At 39.3% G+C, this 21,262-nt stretch overlaps 1 protein-coding gene across 2 annotated transcripts in view; it reads right to left on the reverse strand.

Annotated features, from left to right (window-relative positions):
* The window catches only part of EIF2AK4 (eukaryotic translation initiation factor 2 alpha kinase 4), a 100,687-nt gene that overhangs the window by 62,993 nt on the left and 16,432 nt on the right, over window positions 1–21,262 (reverse strand). For both annotated transcript variants that reach the window (XM_036446366.2, XM_036446340.2), the window contains exons 4-11: window positions 19,718–19,870; window positions 18,411–18,491; window positions 16,926–17,071; window positions 12,415–12,530; window positions 7,552–7,709; window positions 5,836–6,371; window positions 799–905; window positions 18–175 (exon numbers count right to left, since the gene is read on the reverse strand). In XM_036446366.2, the coding sequence (XP_036302259.1) occupies window positions 18–175; window positions 799–905; window positions 5,836–6,371; window positions 7,552–7,709; window positions 12,415–12,530; window positions 16,926–17,071; window positions 18,411–18,491; window positions 19,718–19,870 (1,455 nt within the window). The remainder of the gene's footprint in view (window positions 1–17; window positions 176–798; window positions 906–5,835; window positions 6,372–7,551; window positions 7,710–12,414; window positions 12,531–16,925; window positions 17,072–18,410; window positions 18,492–19,717; window positions 19,871–21,262) is intronic.

The following is a 21,262-nucleotide window of genomic DNA, read 5'->3' on the forward strand; positions in this document are numbered from 1 at the left end:
ACCACCCTGTAGCACACCTTGATGACAGCTCCAAAAGCTCCTTTGCCGAGAAGCTGTAATTCTTCAAACTCATTGAAATAGCGGGAATACTGTCTCTGTGTCTCACTGAAGAATGCAGCACTGGGTAGCCGGTTGCTAGGAATAACAGTCTCAATGTAATCTTGTCCTCCAAAATCTGAGATAAAACAAAAGACAAGAGGCAAATGAGGCAGTAGAAATACAGGAAGAGCTGCAATATACAACAATGATTCAAGCGTTGGCAGAAGGGGCCCCAGCCAGTAGTTTGAAAAGATACCTCTTACTTGGAAGACTAATATTTTCCTCACCTTGTCCTCTTTAAAGTAGGTAGAAATATATAATTAGACCAAGTTTGCAGGTGTAGGTAACTGAGACAGAGAGTAAAGAAATGACTGGATGACAGAGCCAGAACCCAAACCCAGGTCTCCTAATCCATCCCAATCTCTACTGAGATCCCTTAATATGCTACTTAAGTAGCAGCAGGGAAATCCAGTCACGTGGTAATAAGGGCAACATGACAAGAGTTAATAAACACTAAAAGAGGCTACACCAGTGGTCATCCCATCAGTAGAGACTGGAAAAGCCAGGATGGCAAAAACGATTCCAGACACACAGGACACATCGAATGAATGGATTTAGTAGTATGTATATAGTATATAGCTCAGCAAAAAACAGATAAAATAAACCAGTCATGTAGTCCCTTCCAGTTTTAGGATTATATATACTTTCAAAGTAATTTATATCAAGCAGGGTATACAAAAAGAATGGTAAAAGACTCACCTTCGGGACTCTGTTCCAGTAAAGGTGTTTTTGGCTGAGGGTTTATAAAGCTGTGTTTCAACAGCTGCTGAGGACTCCACCTCTCCTTGTCATCCAGGCAAACACATCTCAGTGAGAGAGGAGAAAGAATCTCAGCAACACAAAGTAAATGCTGAATTAGTTAATCTATTCTAAGGCATTCATCTATGGGTTTATCTTGTAAAGATGCACATTAGAGGATTCATGTTACTTATGAACTCAGAGGAATTTAAATTAATAAACATTCCTGCAGGATTTACATGCTAAGCGCCAAGCTGGGTACAAATGGGAAATCAAAAAACGTAGACAGCGGCCAACTAGATGGGAAATGGTATTTGCAAACAGTAGCTCTGACAAAGGTTTAATTTCCAAAAAATATAAAGAACTCATAAAACTCAACATTAAACAAACAACCCAATCAAAAGGTAGGCAGAGGACCTGAAAATGCATCTCTCCTAAGAAGTCACAGCAACAGCCAATAGATGTATGAAAAGATGTTCAACCTCACTGGAAACTAGGGAAATGCAAATCAAAACGACAATGAGATGGCCATTACCAACAAGACAAGCAATAACAAGTGTTGGGGAGGTTGTGGAAAAAGGAACCCTCATTCACTGCTGATAGGAATGTAGACTGGTACAATTACTTTGGAAAGCAGTCTGGTGATTCCTCAAAAAGTTAAGAATAGAGCTACATTACAACCCAGCAGTCCCACTCCTGGGTATATACCTGAACATGTGGAAATCATATATTCACAAAGATATGTGCACCCTATATTCACTGCAGCATTATTAATGGTGCATAAGACATGGAAACAACCAAAGTGTCCTGCAATAGAGGACTGATTAAAGATGTGGTACACATACACAATAGAATCTCCTCAGCCATAAGAAAGGATGAAATAGCACCATTTGCAACAACATGAATGGATCTTGAGAAGATTATGCTAAGTGAAATAAGTCAGTCAGGAAAAGCTAAGAACCATATGACTTCACTCATATGTGGGATATAAAACTGAAACTCATGGACACAAACAGCAGTGTGGTGGTTGCCAGAAGGAAGTTAGGGGAGCAGGGAAGGGGGTCCTAATATATGGTGACGGGAGAAGATTTGACTTGGGGTGGTGGCACATAGGACAATATACAGATCTTGTAACATAGAAACCCACATCTGAAACCTACATGTTCATGTTGACCAATGTCACCCCAATAATTTAATTTTTAAAAGTGTACAGTAGTCTCCCCTTAGCCATGGTTTCATTTTCCATAGTTTCAATTACCTACAGTCAACTGTGGTCTGAAAAATATTAAATGGAAAATTCCAGAAATGAACAATTCTTCAATTTTAAAATGCACACCGTTTTGCTGTGAATCATCCCTTCATCCAGCATATACATTACCTGCCTGTTAGTCACTTAGTATCCATCTTGGTTATCAGATTGACTGCTTATGTCCAATAACACTTATTTTACTTTATATTAGCCCCAAGCACAAGAGTAGTCTAATGCTATGTCACGAAACCTACATCATCCACCATCTCATCATGTACGCAGTGTATCATCTCACATCACCACAAGAAGAATGATGAGGACATATACTAGAGATATTTTGAGAGAGACCACATTCACATAACATTTATTTGCAGCATATTATAATTGTGGTATTTTATTAATATTTATTAATCTCTTACTATTCCTAATTTATACATTAATCGATCATAAGTACACATATATAGGAAAAAACACATAGTGTTTATAGGGTTTGGTAATATTTGTGGTTTCAGAATCCACTGGGGGTCTTGGAATGTATTCCCTTGGAAAAGGGGTTCTATCTAGTCTCCAGAGACAGAAAGACTTATCCTTGTAGAACAACGCTGAAACCATCTAAAAAAGCACAAGTATGCTATGAATTTTCACTCCCATGGATAGTTCAATGACTTGCCATGCTAAACCATGCCTTTCCAGGGACCAGTCATAAAGCTTTCCAAGGAAAGGCAATCAGATATCTCAGGTAGGGTAGGGCCCCACTATGATTCACTTTAGATAAAGCTATTCATTATAGTATGAGACTATTAACGATTACTTTTTAAAAGTTTCACACTTTATCATATACTTTCTTCTAATTTTCATTCCTTAATCTTATTAGCTTACTGTTGATTTTTGTTTTTAATGTATGAAAACAAGCCATACCTTTAACCCTGTGGTTCTCAAACTGGATTCCCTGAACAGCAGTGCCAATATAAGTATCATTTGTCAGGAATACAAATTCTACTCCATCCCAGTCCTAGTAAATCAGCAACTCTGGGACTTTGGGAAGTAATCTGTGCCTTAACAAGCTCTCTAGGTGTTTTCAATGCAAGATAAAGTCTGAGAACCACAGTTCTAACTAAACTAAACTGGTTGGCTATCAACACAAATGACCTAAGTAGCACCACTTGGTAGCAGTTGATACTAATTATAAACAGCTAGTGGCCTGGTGCATGAAAATTCATGCACTGGAGAGGGAGTGTCCCTCAGCCCAGCCTGCCCTCACTCATAGCCCAGGAGCCCTTAGGGGTGAGAGGCGACCTGGTGATCAGGGGAAGGTGACGCCCAATCAAACACACCTCTGCTGCTGCCACTGCTGACAGTACAAGCCTCGGCCAGCCCTGGTTACCTGAGCCTCGGGTGGCTCTGGACAGCTGAGAGCTGCCATCCAAGGCTTGGGCTGGCCCTGTACAGCTGGAGGGCTGAGGGAACTGGGGGAACAGAGCGGCCTGCCTCCCCTCCCCCCCTGAGGTTGAGGGGGCTGGGAGCTGTCATCTTTGAGGGCACGACAGTCAATTAGCATATTCCCTCCTTATTGGCTATGGGTGCTACCATCTTTGCAATGGTGTGAGGGTCAATTAGCATATTCCTTCTATTAGCTAAAGATCAACCATCATAATTCTGGATTTAAAATCTATCCTATATAATAGAGAGCTAATATGCTAATTAGACCAGATGGCAGAACAACCTTCCAAAACTATTCCCATTGTTCGAGATGACCTTCTGGAATGACCAGTGTGTGTGTGGGGGGGGCAGGGCTGTGAGGCAGCTGGAGCTGCTGCGAGGGCTGAGGTGGCAGCTGGGGCTGTGAGGGCCGAGCCACTTGCATGATTTTGTGTATCGGGCCTCTAGTACCTATATAAAGTGGTGACAGCAACTATCATAAATGGTAATATTTTATTTTTTATATCACAACACTAAAAAGCAAAGCACTCAATTTAATACATTGCAAGGGCAACAACAACAAAAAAAAGATGATAATAAAAGCATTTGGATAAGATACTGTATTTCCCTCTAAATTTAGGGTTTTTAATTTTGTCAGCAAAACATGAATACCTTCTCCTTGCAGATATTATGAAAACATTACTGATAATGGAAGAAGTCTTTGACAACCGTCCAAAAAAAACATAGTTTTGTTTTGTGAATATTGATTTTTTTAAATGGTATCATCCTGCACATATTATTATTTAGTTTGCTCTTATCTTTTGATCACATAAAATATACTTTAAGGAGAGAACACAGCATAAGAATAAAAGTTGGCCCATTTTCATAACTGTATGTATATCATGTCTACTTCTATTTTATGGGACATAGGAACTATCTTATTTAAAGATGAGTGCAGTTGCCTGGCTGGTGTGGCTCAGTGGTTGAGCACCAACCAGGAGATTACAGTTTTATTCCTGGTCATGGCACATGCCTGGGTTGTGGGCTCGATCCCCAATAGGGGGTGTGCTGGAGGCAGCCGATCAATGATTCTCTTTTCATTGATGCTTCTTTCTCTCTCCCTCTCCTTTCCTCTCTGAAATCAATAAAAATATATTTAAAAAAATAAAAATAAGTGCAGCTACTTTACTTTGTAATAGGTATTCCATTAGTGACAGGAAATAATATGGATTAGGTCAGACAGATGGCAGTTGGGACAGATGAAAATAGAAAAAGAAATATTAAGGGTAAAAGAAATGAAATGAATGAAATGAATTAAAATGAATGGCTGGGAAAAAGAAATAAGGTGAAAAATAAGACAGCTTGCTGGAAAGTGAGACTAGAGGAGTATCTAGAAAAACCAAAAGTTAAGAGACCTTATTTCTCACTTAATAGAGAATGTAGGTGTGGCGTGGACCGAGAGCAGAGGCAGGGCTAACCTAGAAGGCACTGAGTGAAAGGACCTGCACAAAGACTGGCCCAGAGGAAAACCTCTCAGTAAAGATTCTCTTAAAGTGGATAACACTTGGCTCTGCACTTAAATGTGCACCTGTAATTCATAAAAATCTTCTGGCTAGAATAAGGAAATCGTTTGCATTCTAGGGCTTGGCTGAATGAGACATCTCTGATGAAGAAGAATGGTTAGGAATAAGAGGCTCTGGCCAATGTGGCTCAGTTGGCTGGGCATTGTCCTGTGGACAGAAAGGCTGCCAGTTCGATTCCAATCAGGGCACTTGCTCAGATTGTGGGCTTGATCCCAAGTAGGGAGAGTGCAGAAGGCAGCTGATTTTCCTCAGACATTGATGTTTCTCTTTCTCCCCTTCTCCTTTCTTCTCTCTAAAAATCAATTTTAAAAATTCTTTAAAAAAGAAAGAACGAACAAGGGGCAGAATTAGTACTCTCCTAAAGATGTCTTCTAAACAGGAGGCCTTGCCTTTGAACCCTTAGGGACCAGAAGCAAAGGAGGTCAGAGAGACTCTCCCATTTGGATTTCCTGGGGCATATCCGCCGTAGCCATCCTTACTGACTTCCCAGAGCAGGCAGTCCCCAAAAAGCAGTTTAAAAATAAATTATTAAGCCCACGCGAATTTAGGAAAATGTGGGAGTTAAGGGAATCACAAACATAAGAAAACAGAACATATGTGGCTGGAAAAGAATTGAGAAAACAAAGAATGAACTCTAATTCTGTTGCCCACTTTTCAGCTTATACACATCACCTAGATGTTTAGCATTCAAACACAATAAAAGCACAGCAGTAAAGGGCAATTAGAGAGAATCTCAGTGTTACTCACTTCTTTAGAAAATCCTGAAAGTCAGCAGGTAAGTCACTAGGGATGGTCACAGGGTACTCTCCACATTCTTGTCCTTGGCTGAGAGAGAGCAGCAAAAGGCCAAGATGCCAAACATCTCCTTTCTTCCCTGTCTTATAAGGCAGAGCACTGTCACTAAAACGAACCCGAGTTTGCTCAAACACATCTTCCTTGCAAATGTCTGCGAGGCGCTTAGAAATGCTGTAGTCTGTAATCTTGATGGTGCCCTCTGCGTCCACCAAGACGCTTGATGTACCCAGAACCTTGTGCACCACAGAGTTGCTGTGCAGATAATCGAGGCCCAACAAGAGCTGAGCTGCGTACTTGCGAAGCAGGTGCACAGGGATGGGGCCTGTGTGGCTCAGGTGTGCAGCAAGGGAGACCCCATTGAAGTGCTCCACCAGAATGTGCACAACGATGGAGTTGTCTTGCTCTCTGAGATTCATTGCAAAGTAGCGTACTATGTTGGGATGGCTCAGTTTTACCAGTGAGTTGAATTCTGTTTCTGCCCCTTGAATCTGATAAGGGAAAAAAAAGGTAATATTGGGTTGATCAGCATTATCTGGTGTTTCACTTCTAAAGTTAAATATTTAATAGAAAACATACTTTCAAAGGATAAGAGAAGGAATTTGTCCTGAACTGACACCTCCCCTAAACCATTTGGTCAACCTAATAGTTCATAAAGTGGAAGAAATTTAATTAATTCTCGATTTCTTTGATCTCAAAACTTAGTGTATAAATACTATAAAATTAGTGAGCAGCTTTTAAAATTTCTTTTGCAATAGGCTACCAGAACAAGGAAACATTAATTTCAAAATAATTAATTTTAAGAAAACCTTTTCTGATTATAAAGATTAGTTGTAAAATTTTTAATAAGTACTAATACAGCTGGGACCGGTTTGGCTCAATGGATAGAGCGTCGGCTTGGGGACTGAAGGGTCCCAGGTTCGATTCCGGTCAGGGGCATGTACCTTGGTTGCGGGCATATCCCCAGTAGGGGGTGTGCAAGAGGCAGCTGATCAATGACTCTCTCTCATCGATGTTTCTAACTCTATCTCTCTCCCTTCCTCTCTGTCAATCAATAATAAAATATATTAAAAAAAAAAAAAAGTACTAATACAAAAGAAAAGCCCCATAAAACAAAACAACAGCAAATTATCTATGTAATTACCACTGAAAGACAATTATGATTTTGGTATTTACTTCCAGATTTTCTTCTATCAGAAATAAACCTACCTTCTAAACACAAGACTTTAACCTACAGTTTTGTTACTTTTTTATTATGTAACATTGTAATATGTAATATTAAATGTTCTCCTTTAATTCCGTGTTATAAATTACTCTAGAATTCTCAAGTCCCCTAGAATTCAGTTTTTAAGTAATATTTAAAAAGATTGCAAAAAGCATGCTTATGCAGCACTATTGAGAGTTGGCTATTAATGCCATAATAGAGGCTGAGAAAGGAGGTTAAGAAAGCAGCTGCAAAAGTTTGGGTCATGCTGTGAAAGTTCGGAAAGAGGAAGCAAGAAGCTGAGAAAACTTGTCAAGAAGGTGCTGATCCCCCACCATCCCTCTGGTTAAAATGATCTCACATCATTCTGATCATCTTTACTAGCCAATCAAATACAGAGCTATTGTGCCATCTCCTAAAGCTCGAAATTAGGTCTTTTGCTCAGCGAGCCCTCTCGGATGGCCTACCTGTTTTTTGCACTTATCAATCTTTTCTTTTTCTTGATTGGTAAGGAAAGGACCAATATTTTTCTGCCACTGAAGGACCCATTCATACAATAAGACGAAGCTGCCAGTGGCTGTTTCCAAAGCATTGTAGACTAGTTTTCCGAGCTGTACATCGCAGGCTGCACATTAAGAGAAAACGTAATTAACACTCACTGGTACATTTTCTGTGGGAATAAAAATATGCACATGGCATTCATTTGCCAGTGGATGCCATGTGCTACTTAAGAAAAAGTATTATTCCATATAATGCATGCTCTTTTATAACTAAGTTTTAATATTTATCAATATACTCTGAGCCCCCCAAAAATAATTACTATAAAGGGACAAAAATCAACAGCGAGATCTTAGTATCTGGTGAGTGTTCTCCTAGTAGCCAGGATTCACAATGTTACTTTCATAACCAGTTCACCTCTAATGACAACTCTCAGTGCGACAATGAACCCTCGCAAAGCTAACTACCAGCTAATGTGACAGAAGGAATTTGGAAATAGAAGCACTCCACCAGATTACTTCATCAATGTACATCAGTGTGCACAGTGTAAACAAGTTTCAGTAATCTGGAAATCTGAAAACACAAGTGATTTTTCTAAACACAAAGTCTGAATACATTCAGTAAACACAAACTAGTTAACAGTTTTGAGGGAAGGAACCAGAAATGACAGCTTAAATTTGAAGCTAGAGAGATACATTTATTTAGTGATAGGCATATGGTTTTCACTTGTATCTGGAGAGCTCAATTTCTGCAACACCAAAATTTTTCTTATAAAAACGTGTATTTTCATTAAAATTTTGTAATTAAAGTATGTTGGCATTATTCATCTCAGGTATACAGCATGGTGATCTTAATATATGTATACCTGGCAATGTGACAAGTCTAGTACAAGTCTAGTAACCATCTACTGTGCAAAGTCACTATAATCTTAGTGGCTTTATTCTCTGTGCTGTATTTAAAAATCTGTATTTTCATTGAAGACTATTATCAAAAATTGCCAAAAAATTAAAAATGCTAAAAAAAAATCACCCATAATATCACCATATTTTGTTTTTTGTTTTTGTTTTAAATATCTTTTTATTGATTTTAGAGAGGAAGGGGGAGGGAGAGAGATAGAAACATCAATGGTAATTGATTGGCTGCCTCCTTCATGCTTCCGACTGCGGATTGAGCCTGTAACCCAGGAATTGAACTGCAACCTCCTGTTTTATAGGTTGATGCGCAACCACTGAGGCACTCTAGTCTGGCACCATTCTAGTGCCCTCTACCATTCTCTGCTCCCTAATTTATGAAATCACAGCATATGTAGCAGGGTTTTTTTACCCTTGACATTTTGACCAGGTAATCCCTTGCTGAAGGATTATCTTATGCACTGGAAGATGCTGGCCAGCAGAATCCCTGACCTCTACCCACCAGATGCCAATAGCACCTCCACCATAGTCTTGACCATCAAAAATGTCTCCAGATATCACCAAATGCTCCCCAAGGGCAACGCCAATCCCAATTAAGAACCACTGATATATAGTATTCTGCCTTTTTCTCTTGTTATATAAATAATAGTTTCCTATGATGTTGCACTGTTTTTAAAATGAAAAACTTTTTTTGTGCCGAAACAAGTTTGGCTCAGTAGATAGAGCGTTGGCCTGCGGACTGAAAGGTCCCAGGTTCGATTCCAGTCAAGGGCATTTACCTGAGTTGCGGGCACATCCCCAATAAGGGGTGTGCAAGAGGCAGCTGATAGATGATTCTCTCTCATCGATGTTTCTAACTCTCTCTTCCTCTCTGTTAAAAAAAAAAAAAAAGAAAGAAAGAAAAAAAGGAAAGAAAGGGAAGGAAAGAAAGGAAAGGAAAGGAAAAGAAAGGAAAGGAAAGGAAGAAAGAAAGAAAAAAAGAAAGGAAAGAAAAACATTTTTTGAAGAAGTAATTCTTTTCCATTTAAAAACTGAAAAGTGAGCCAAAACTGGTTTGGCTCAATGGATAGAGCGTCGGCTTGGGGACTGAAAGGACCCGGGTTCTATTCCGGTCAAGGGCATGTACCTTGGTTGCGGGCATATCCCCGGTAGGGGGTGTGCAAGAGGCAGCTGATCGATGACTCTCTCTCATCGATGTTTCTAATTCTCTAACCCTCTCTCTTCCTCTCTGTACAAAATCAATAAAATATATTAAAAAAAATAAAAATAAAAACTGAAAAGTGAAGTAACCTGCATATGTAGGACATAGAGGCCTTAGCAAAAATACTTTGAGAAATGTGGCTGAACTAGCTCACCTAAAGTTTTTATCTGAGAAGCAGTTTTCACTTCACAGAAATGCTGACAATTTAAAAAGGTTTAATTAAAGTGATCTGCTATGCTAGTCATAAGCAAATCCTGACATTCTTAGGCTAAACGGAAAAAACCTGATGTGAACCGAAGGAAGTTCAATGTGGGATCTAACTAGTACTGCACACACTAGAGACACAGATATCATATATTTATGGGATAAACTATGATGTTATTTACATAAAGCTTAACTACATGTGTGCGTTATGCAGTACAATGCCTTAAATATTCCTCTTCCCAACTGGGGCTAGATAGGTATTTCACAATTGTTGGTGTTTGTTTTTTTGTGTGTTATTTTAAAAAATAATTTTATTGTTGCCACTCCCTTTCACTTTTGCCTGATGGGGATAATAAAGGACAAAAGAACACACTGTAATGAGACTGAAGGAAAATATGTCACAGAAAGAACTCGAACCGAGTCTATTATATGCTAACAATGGTCATCATATTATTACAGACAGTTTCTATAGTGCTTTATCCATATGGAAGTTCTAATGGCTTTCAACTGAAAAACAAAATATTAATTAGTTGACCTTTTATAAAAATATTTCACAGAAAATTAGAACATATTTTAAAAACTAGACCCAATGTGAGAGAAAAAAATATGTAATTGTTTTATAAAAAACTTTCAGATTGCAAATGTTTCCTGATGAGGGTTAGGTGAATAAGTCTAGTAACTATCAGTGAGAAGTGAGAATAGGAAACAAAGTTAAGGTAATAAGACTGATTTCTCTTCCCGATCTCCCAGATTATTAAAAATAGTGAGTTTTATGTTGCCAATTCATGAGTCTGAAATGCCCTAAGCCAAGGACAGTTTCAAGATCAAAGCTAATCATCTCTGCCAAGGTCCTGAATCTGTCCAAATGGCTGCTTTGTCTGCACAGGCAGGCTCTGTGTATGCACAGAACTCTGTCCAGTTCAGCCAAGGTCAAGTGTCCACTTCACAGACCATTCAGATATTTGGTTTCTTCTCTCTCTACTTGCTCCTGCTTCCTGGCAGCTCCCCTGTTTATTTATAGCTCCTTAAAGAGGAAGGAAAAAAGACACACACACACACACACACACACACAAAGCAAACTCAATGTAGATAATTTGGCTACCATATTAATGGAATTAAAAATTAAACATGTTCTCCCCGGAGCTGAGGGGTCGGGGTGGGAGGGCACAGCCACGCCCTCTTCTTCCTTCCAAACACTTACATTTGCCTTTCTCTCTGCTAAGCTCTTAGGGCCCTTCTTCTGCCTCTGTAACTTGTTTCCTGCACTTATGCAGCCCAGTTGGCTCACTTCTACTACCTCTGTAACTTTCTCAATAAACTTTATCTTATAAATTGAAAAAAAAATTGTCAAGTTAATTATATACAGTGATCCCTACACCACTTAGCGGTTATATCAGAACTAGAGGCCCAGTGCAGATTTGTACACCGGTGGGGTCCCTCAGCCTGGCCTGTGCCTTCTTGCAATCCAGGACCTTTCAGGGGATGTCAGACTGCTGGTTTTGGCCAATCCCCATGCCAAAGCGGCAGGCGACTGGGCACTGAATCACTCCCGTTCATCCTGGCCCACTGAGCCTGCTCCTGCAGTGTGATAGTGCTGTAGCTCGGTGGTGCCGCAGTTCAGTAGCGCTGCAGCAGCTGTGCTCACCAGCCCTGAGCCTGGCATCTGGTGCCCACCAGCTGAGCGGCACTCACGCTGTGGGAGTGCACCTACTGCACTGAGCATCTGCCCCCGGTGGTCAGTGCATGTCAAAGCAACCAGTCAAATGGTCGAATGATCAAACAATTGACTGGTTGCTTAGGGTTTTATATATATAGATGGCTGGCTGATAAAAGATGATGGCATTTAGGGCAAAGAAGTAGATAATGAAAATTTGAATTTAATATAAACAATTCAAATCACAAATTGCTAAACCATTTCACTACAAATAGCCATCAATAGACAAAACTGCTAAATAAGATACACAGAAAATAAAATGGGGAAAAAATAAAATGGTTTTCTTAGTCAGGTAAAACATGCTTACTGGGAAAATGCTAACTAAGTAGATGGATATCAACTTAAGAAAATAGGATTTGGTCATTAAAGATCACAGGCATTAGTGAAACTAATATAATATTGTATATAAACTATAATTGAAAATAAAAAATTAAAGAAAATATCACAGGCATTAGAACTTATTTAAGTGCATATATTTCATTGGTAATAAATTCATATGATGCAAAATTCTACTAATTCATAATATTTCAACCATTTTGGTTTCAAAAGTTCAACTGATTATAATGATGATAAACTTTAAATTATCTTCCTGCTAACAATATTTCCAAGAGCCTAGATTTTAATTTCTATCTTACAGAAGGGGAAACCTGAGTAACTTTCCATTCTGGTCATTAGGAACGGAAGCTAGAATGACTATCAGCTCACCAGTCTCCTTGGACTGCACCTTGTCTATTCTACTTTGTTTCTTCATGATTAAATTTTGTTGTTAGAAAAGTTACATGAATTTAGTTAGTTTACTCACCAATACATTTTCCTTTGTGCACCATGAGCTGATCAGTATTACCCGTAGAGAAATACAGGATTTCACAAGAGCCAGGAGAATCCTCACTATTACATACAGAATACTGCCGCTCTCGCCTTAAAAATAAATTTCAACAATGATTTTTTTCCCCCCCAACTTCTTGCCCCTCTATTTTCTCCTCTTTACTAGACTGTTCATAGTCTAATATCTGTTTCTACTGGAAATTGAGCTTGAGGTGCTAATGAGAAAGTTGTTCAACTCCCCCATTTCCCATTGCTGCTTTCCCACATGAACTCTACAAACCCCCAACTCTAGATCTCCACTGTCCAATGTGGTAGTCATTAGCCACAGGTCGATATCTAAATTTAAACTAGTTAAAATTGAATTAAAAATTCAGTTCTTTGCCCTGGCTGGTGTGGCTCAGTTGGCTAAGCATTGTCCCATGCACTGAGAGGTCACTGGTTTGATTCCTAGTCAGGGCACATGTCCCAGATGAAGGCTTGATACCAAATAGGGGGCCTGCAAGAGGCAGCCGACTGATGTTTCTTTCTCCTTCTTCCTTTCTCTCTCTTTAAAAAATGAATAAAAACTTAAAAAAAAAAAAAAATCAGTTCTTTGACTGCAATAGTCACATTTAGGTACTTAGTAGCCAGAAGTGGCCAGCATTAGTATAAACATTTTCATCACCACAGCAGTTCTACAGAGATTTAGCTCAACTACAATCTTTTCATTTCAAATGCACATGCACATCCGGGGAAAGCTAAAAAACAGTGTTTGGAGCACTTCAAATTCCTATTCTCCAACTGGGCTCACAACCACTGAATGACAGATACTCTGCCATTTCCTTTTATGAAGTCTCTAAAAAACTTAAAGCCAAATCCTCCTCCTCTCTTTCTCTATTCTACTTTTTTCCCTAGCTGGGAAGGTAGATTATAATGCAAAAGTAATAAATTGGGGAGAGGGAAGTAGGGAAAAGGCCAGGGAGAGCATTCTTGACAGTCAAGATTGGACCCTTCTAAGAAATGCTTTGATGAGGCATATGGATAAATCTCTAGAAAGCAGCCCTCTACTCTAAGCACCATCCTGACTTCTACTTTCACATAGAACATGAGCCAAAGAGGAATAAAGCCCACACTTTCTATTGTTCCACCTAAAAAGTTAGTTGGAATCAGTACATTCTTTCTTTTCCCCAGACTCTGAGGAAGGCCAGCTATACTGTCCTCGGTTCCATTTCCTACAGTCTCTCTGGGATCATGGCCCATTGGTTGTTCCTCCTCTCTCCTCTATGTGCAATCTGCCCTCTAGATTAGTCCTTCCCCTCAGCTCTACATCTCTCCCAGCTCTAAGTCCTCTCATTCTTTGTTTTCAAACTTTCACACTTGCTGTCTCCACTTCTGCCCCTCTATTTACTCCTGATGCTGCCGCAATGTCAATAAAACTGCCACCTCCCTCCTACCCATTCTCAATCTGACTTCTCCCCTGGGTTCTTTTATTTTGGTTTGTGGCACAGTCATTCATTCTGTCTGGAGTCAAAAGCATGAGTCTCCCCGGGCTCCTAGACCTCCTACATATAACTGATCCCCAAGTATCATACTCTCCATTTCCCCTGCCCTGTTGAGATCATCCCCAACTTTCCCCTGGGCACATGTAATACTCCATTATTATCTGGTCTCTTCACCTCCAATCCTATACATCTTCCTTTCCCCACCCTACTGCTGATAAGACACGAGTCTCCTGTGTCCACATATTCAAACACCAGGGAATGACTACCCGTGTTTCCCCAAAAATAAGACATCCTCCGAAAATAAGACCTAGCACATGGAAAGATAAGACATCCCCTGAAAATAAGATCTAGAGCAACTTTGGGAGAAAAAATTAATATAAGACACTGTCTTATTTTCGGGGAAACAGGGTAATACATTGTACTTCTAAAGTTACTTATGCAACCAGGGGCACACTGGTTTATGGAGAAAATAATAAAAGCAAAGATTTAAAATGAGTTATTAGACTTAATAACAAATTATTTAGAAGCACCTCTACATCAGCTCTGCCTCCTCCAACAATGGTGCTAATAGTCATTTTAGTCTAGGTCATCTTTACATTCTTTAGTTTACATTGTGTAAATGTTTGGTTTTAGAGTGTTTTAGAATATTAATCACCCCATCATGACAGTTAAACACCAACTTAATGAGATGCTAAGAGTGCTAATAAGAAAAGATGTATTATTATGATTAAAATAAAAGTAAAAGGGCTAAGAAAATGGCAAATGTGGTACATGCCACATAAGACAGGCTGGCAGCTGAAATAATTCTGAAGAATAAAAAATAAATCCCACTGAGTTAGAAAAGAATAAAGAGGTGAAAACCAATATCACTGATGTCTCTGATATTCACCTAAAAATATGTATTTGCTTTTTTGGAGAAGAAAAGTAAAAGAATAAAATGGAACACTATACTCATTTCCTTTGACTTTCTAATCCATAAAGACCAATAAACAGCAAGGGAGGAATAAAATCAAGAGTAAATCATGAAGTGCTTTGGTATATCAAGGACTTTTTATTTCTTTACCAAGGAAGCACATGAACTACACTTGATTCATTCTTTTCTAGTCAGTAGTCAACACAGTGACAGAGATTCGTGTAGGGATGTGCCATATTTTGGCAAACATCAGATGAGAACTATTTAATGTCCCTTCTTGGATGCTCATGGGATGTTTTCCTATCCAAGACATACAAATATCACTCTTACAAGCATAACAAAAAAAGTTTTCCTACCTATGTCAAAGGGAGAATTCCACATCCCACTTGAGTAAACTTGCAAATGATCATTAATCTTAAAAGCAAGTCTAATCTTAGAGCCATTGTTTATACTTAGTCACAAAAATGGAAATGTTTAAATTTAAAAAACTGTTTTTATATATCCAAAAAGACTTATTCATAGCATTGATTTATTTCTGCTGTGTGGAGAGCGGCTACCGCGTATGGACAGGTTCAAGCCTAGGACTAATGAGAGGGCATGGTCCTTTCGTGGCAAAGCTACAGACAAGTCCCAGCTTGGAGGACAAAGCCCTCCCAGCACAATCATAGCCAAAGGCTATAGCTGTAAGCATGCCGTTATGGTCCGAACCTGTGGTCCCAGGTTGCTAAGTGATATAGGCTGCGGAGGTGCAGCAAATGCTGCCAAAACACAGCCAGATAGAGTTCAGGTGCATGTAATTGAGTAGATTCGAAACCCATGAGAATATTTTAAACGTCTTGACCACAGCCTTACTTTGCTTTGTGAAATGTGGCTATAAAATAAAGACTTGGCTGCAGTGTCCCACCTAGGCCCAGCTTTAGTCTTGTCTGTCTTCTTTAATCCTTCACTGACACACATTCTCAATCCCCCCTCAGGTTCACCGCTGGCTGTGCTGAGCGTGGCTCACTGCTGAGTCTAACACAATAGAAATTTGTTAAGTATTTTTTAGTGAAATGCTCTGACAACTTCAAACTGTGTTGCCTATTGGAAGCCCAGTTGCAAAAAAAATCCAAATTGCTGTAAGGAGTTATAATCTTAAAATTAAATTGTTACCAGAAACAGTATTCAAGAGAAAATTCAGCTCACCTTAAGGGTAGGTGGCGAAGTGTTAATATCCAAATGATTTCTAAGCTGATTTCTTTTAAAGTCAGTAATTAGGGAAGGACTGAAACGTTTCCTTCTTATAAAGAAACTATAACCTGGAAGTTTATATGTCTTTAATTTGGTACCTAAAATGTTTCTTTCCATAGAAAAAAAATGTTGGTTTTCAGTGCTGCTTAGATTCTTAAAAGAGACAGTTTAAAATCATAAGGAATCTGAATTATAATACCTACACTACTTGGTCACCCACTCATAAATGGATTCTGTACTAAAATTTATTTCTGATCCACAGAGGGTCACAACAAATATTTGGGGAATATTTTTAGAGGAAAAGATGTGGAGGAAGAGGTGGTATCTTTCATGTGACCTCTGGTGATAGGGAACAACCCAGGAGCCCACCTGCAAGGACAGGGAAGCCCAGTGCCCTCAGCAGCTACCGGAAGGGGAGCCCTGCCAACAAGCTGCGGCTCCATTCTTAGGTGAAAAATCTTCTACACCATGCCCATTTGGAGCATTTCCCACATCCGTGGTGGGGCCCAAGGAGTTACAGACGGAAAACAAATACAGTGGGAAATTTGACCGGATGATGATTCTGATGAAGAACAAATTTTAAGTCACTTATTGACTAGTCAGATCAAACTGCATTGGAGGCAAGATTGTGAAGTGTGGTAGCACAATTATGAAGGCAAGTGAGCAATAAAACTAGTTAAATTAAAGATACATAGAAAGTGTTAAATGAAAATTTTGTTTCATATGGCTAACAAATGGTATATTAAGACATATAGGCTTTGAAAAGTTATTAAAACTATCTGAAAATTCGTCAACTTTCACAATAAGTTGTTTTCTTCCTTCTCCATCTTTCATTCTTCCAGATCAGAAATTTCAAGGACTTACCTAGATCTTCCAGAGGAGTTGGTCCGATGTCTACCATTTCCTACGAAATCGGGAGAACCTCCATGTGGAACAGCAGTTCTGTGTCCTCCTGGGTCCTTCCTAGAGGTATGATCTTGGTTTGAAAAACTAGCAATTTCCAAACGTTCCTAGAAAAAAAGAAAAGTAAACCTACTTTAGACATAGGTCATAAATGGAAGACAATCATGGTGTATAATTATGATTCCAGGAGAAAGTGCATATTTTATTTAAATGGAATGCTTTTGAGTATAATAAAGTTGAACTCAACTTTTAAAAGCTTGATGTCTGAGAAAACACTCATGGATACGGACAACAGTGTGGTGATTGCAGGGGTGGGGTGGAGGTGGAGAAGGGTACAGGTGTGTGTATGTGTGTGTGTGTGTGGAGATAAATGGTGAGGGACTAAGACTTGACTTGGGATATTGAACACACAATACAGTGTACAGATGTTGTATTGTGGAATTGTGCATCTGAGGCTTATATAATTTTGTTAACCAGTGTTACCCCAATAAGTTAAATAAAAAGGAAAATAAATAAAAATAACAATATCCAAATATGTACTGGTTCAGGAACTGAAAGTCAGATTACAGTTTTAAATGGAAATGTTAGACTCTTGGAATATGCATAAAAAGTTCGAAAGAAGAGCAAGAGGAAAGGAACAGAAAGCATTCAAAGAGAGAGCAAGGTGGCAGATCAGACATAAATAAGGAGACCTGGTGGAAACAGTAATAACATCTTACAATTTGTACACAGCTTTGTACTTTTAGAGGGTAATATAGTTATCTGTGGAAACAGTTACATGAGACAGAGAGGAAGACATCATAAGTCCCATTTTAAGGGATAAGGAAAATAAGTCACAGAGAGTGTCACCTAAGGGTCACACACAGAACTCAGCAGTAAAAAAGCCAAAGCTTTAAGCCAGGTGCTGCTTCTCATACATCAGGGCCTCCTCCCATTACACCTCAGAGCTTCCTTTTAGTTAACTGCCATAATTTCAGAAAATGAAATGAGTAACTGGCGTTTTTATTCAACTGGACACAGGAAAATTATAGAAAAGAGGATTTTATCCTTTTTCACACTGCTTTGAAACCTATTCTGTAAATCCTTCTTTTCCATCACTGAAGGAAATTTCAAGCAGAGCCTTATGGTTTCCATTCACTCCTCAGTAAGAACAAATTGTTTTATTTTCTAAGTATTAAGAATTCCAGTCTGAGTTAATTATCAAAACTTCAATATCGTCTCTCTCTCGATTCATCTGATAAGCTACAATAGGTGCATAAGCCTAAGTCATTTGTGGATAATATACAATTCTAAGTTTTGCTTCCTGTTTGGAGATTCTTTTAGTGCTTCATTTTGAGTTTTACTCCTGAGGTAACGCAGGAGGGGGAAATATCACCAATGGCAATAAAAAGATTTTATATTTAGCAAAATGTAAACCATTTTAGTATGGCAGACTTGATAGTGTACCTGCTTGGCCATTTCTTTCCTTTTTTTCTCTTCTTTGATCTCTTCTTTCCTTCTCTGAATCTCATGAAGGATTTCACGTTGCTGAAAGAGATCATATTGCAATCAAAGGCCAATCTTTGAAACCTCTACAACATACAAGTTCTGAAATTATAAAAACTCTTGTAATTTATAAAATTCGCATGCCCTTTCTTCCTAAGAAACCCAAATACATGAAACCTAGTTCAAACTGTCATTGCATCAGTTTTATCAGAGTTCTTATGCAAGAGGCATTCCCCTTTAAATAGGTATGAGGACTGTGGGCGAGGGACAGTGCCCCCACTCTTCATGTCTCCATGTAGAGACTTTCACTTCAGCAACTCTGTTGGCCTCCCCTGTCCTCCCACTTGTGACTCTGCCCCTCCTCTGTGATGTTTGCCTGTCTGCGGAGAACATGCACGTGTGCTGCTCTCTGCCATGGGTTCAGGGCAGATTAGGAGGTGAGCTGTTCTCGGTGCCTGGGAACACGGGTGGCACGGCATCACCACCACAGCCACACGCTCTCAGCTGCATTCTCCAATCAGCTCTCAGTATTAAAAGTGATATGTTGATCCCCATCCAATCAACTCATGTATCTATTGCTCCACTGGGTCTAAATTTAGGTAGGGAAGAGTAATGTGTTTTTATGAGTCCTCTGAAATTCAAGATTGTAATATCAAAACCATTAAGACACTCAACAAAAAGTGTAACAGCAATAATACAAAATGAGAAAAGATGCCCCAAGCTAACAGGCAGTTATAGCAATACACTAAAACAAGATTGTTAGCTAAATAGTCACTATCTTCTAATAAAAACATCCCTTCCAGCCCTGGCTAGGTTGCTCAGTGGTTTGAGTGTTGGCCCTCGGACTGAAGGGTTGTGGGTTCTATTCCTGGCCAAGTGTACATACATTGGTTCAGGCTCCATCCCTGGCCCTTGGTAGTTTGGGGCGCATGCAGGAGGCAACCAGTTGATGTCTCTCTCTTACATTGATGTTTCTCTCTGTCTCTCCCTCTCCCTTTCACTCTAAAAATCAACAGAAAAATATCCTCAGATGAGCATTAACAAAAGTTAAAAAAAAAAAATGTGCCTTCCTAAAAACAACGACAATAGGAACTTTAAATTACAAATGGTAACCAGGATATACAATTAAGCAGAAGATAAGCAATAACAAAATTAATGGGACCCACTAAGAGACAGTGTTAACATATAGGCGTGTAGGTGGAGACAGTCACATCCTATAGAAGCTCACAGTCGCCAGGGCTGGCCACCTGTGAGGACAGAGGTCTCACCTCCTGCTCCTCTTTCCGCTTGGCCTCTAACAGCCTCTGCTGCTCCTCCTGAGCCCGCCTTTCCAGCATTTCCTCATGAAAAGACTTGGGAGGGGGCTTGTTATGTTCGTTGAGAAATGACTGCACGTGGTAAGCCAGTTCAAATATCATCACCTAAACATGGAAATCAATGTCCACCACAAATGGTCAAATAATGGGAAGGCAGGGTGCCAAGGAGAGACTATAGAAAAACATGCAGACAACCAGATAGTCACTTACAATAGTGATATTCATTTTGATATGACACATTCTGAATTCAGGACATGATGCAATCACAGCAGGATTCATCATGTTGCTATCAAGACAAATCACTAGATAAATAAAAAGCTTCACTTGTCTTTTGTAGTCCTGTTTTATTTATTGGCATTTTTTGTATAATAAATCCGATAAAATATTTTTCTGTACAAGTAATTTGGTAAAATGTTTAAGACTGTCCCTGACCGTTTGGCTCAGTGGATAGAGTGTCAGCCTGCGGACTGAAAAGTCCCAGGTTTGATGCTGGTCAAGGGCATGTACCATGGGTGCGGGCAGGGGGCAGCTGATCGATGTTTCTAACTCTCTATCTCTCTCCCTTCCTCTCTGTAAAAACCAATAAAATCTATTTTAAAAAATAAATAAAAAATGTTTAACACTGCATAAAAAAAACCTACCTTCCTTACTAGAAAACCTGTCTACATATGATAACTGAGCAGACAATAATCATTGCTAACATCAGCTTTTATCTATCTACACCACATACTGAAAATAATTCTATTGGGGTCTGGAAGCAGATATTTAAAGCCCTCGTTATCTCCCTGCTAATAATGGGCCAGTAGGAGGCTGATCAATACCTGGACAGCACTTCATTTACACTTAGGGAAGCATTCAGACAGTACCAGAAGAATAACGACCTCCTTCTCAGACAGTCATGTGACCACAGGAAGCCACTTTCCCCTGCACCTGGGAGTCATAGTCATACTGGGGTTGGTGAGTCAATAGAACAAGGTGGCTGGGACCCCACACTGACTACCCCAACCCCAAAGAGGTCAAGAGTGCCAAGCTCCTTCTGCACCTCACGACCAACACCCTGAGATTTTTTCCCTTCAGTTATACAATGAAGCAGCTTAAAAACTTTTATTTCAATTATATGTTTAAAACATTTTCTAAAGGGACTTAACACAGTGGTAAATAGTAACAGAAGTCATGGTACACAAGGATATAAAGTTATTGACTTAGGGAGGAAATGCAAAGAAACCACAGCTGTCGTAGGGGGAAATTCATGTATTTTTTTTATTATACCAGAAGCTGTGGCATTCACTAGATCTACTTCGATTTACAATTGAGAAACACTAGCCTCAAATGTAGGAGGCAAGTTCTTTACAGAAAAGCTTTTTTTTCCCCCTGGCCAGATAGTTCAGTTGGGTAGAACACGTCGTGGTATGCCAAGGCTGTGGGTTCAATCTTTAGTCAGGGCACATATAGGAATCAACCAATTAATGCATAAATAAATGAAACAACAAATAGATG

Source organism: Pipistrellus kuhlii, unplaced genomic scaffold, assembly GCF_014108245.1.
Source record: "Pipistrellus kuhlii isolate mPipKuh1 unplaced genomic scaffold, mPipKuh1.p scaffold_m20_p_1, whole genome shotgun sequence".
In the NCBI taxonomy this organism is placed as follows: domain Eukaryota; kingdom Metazoa; phylum Chordata; class Mammalia; order Chiroptera; family Vespertilionidae; genus Pipistrellus; species Pipistrellus kuhlii.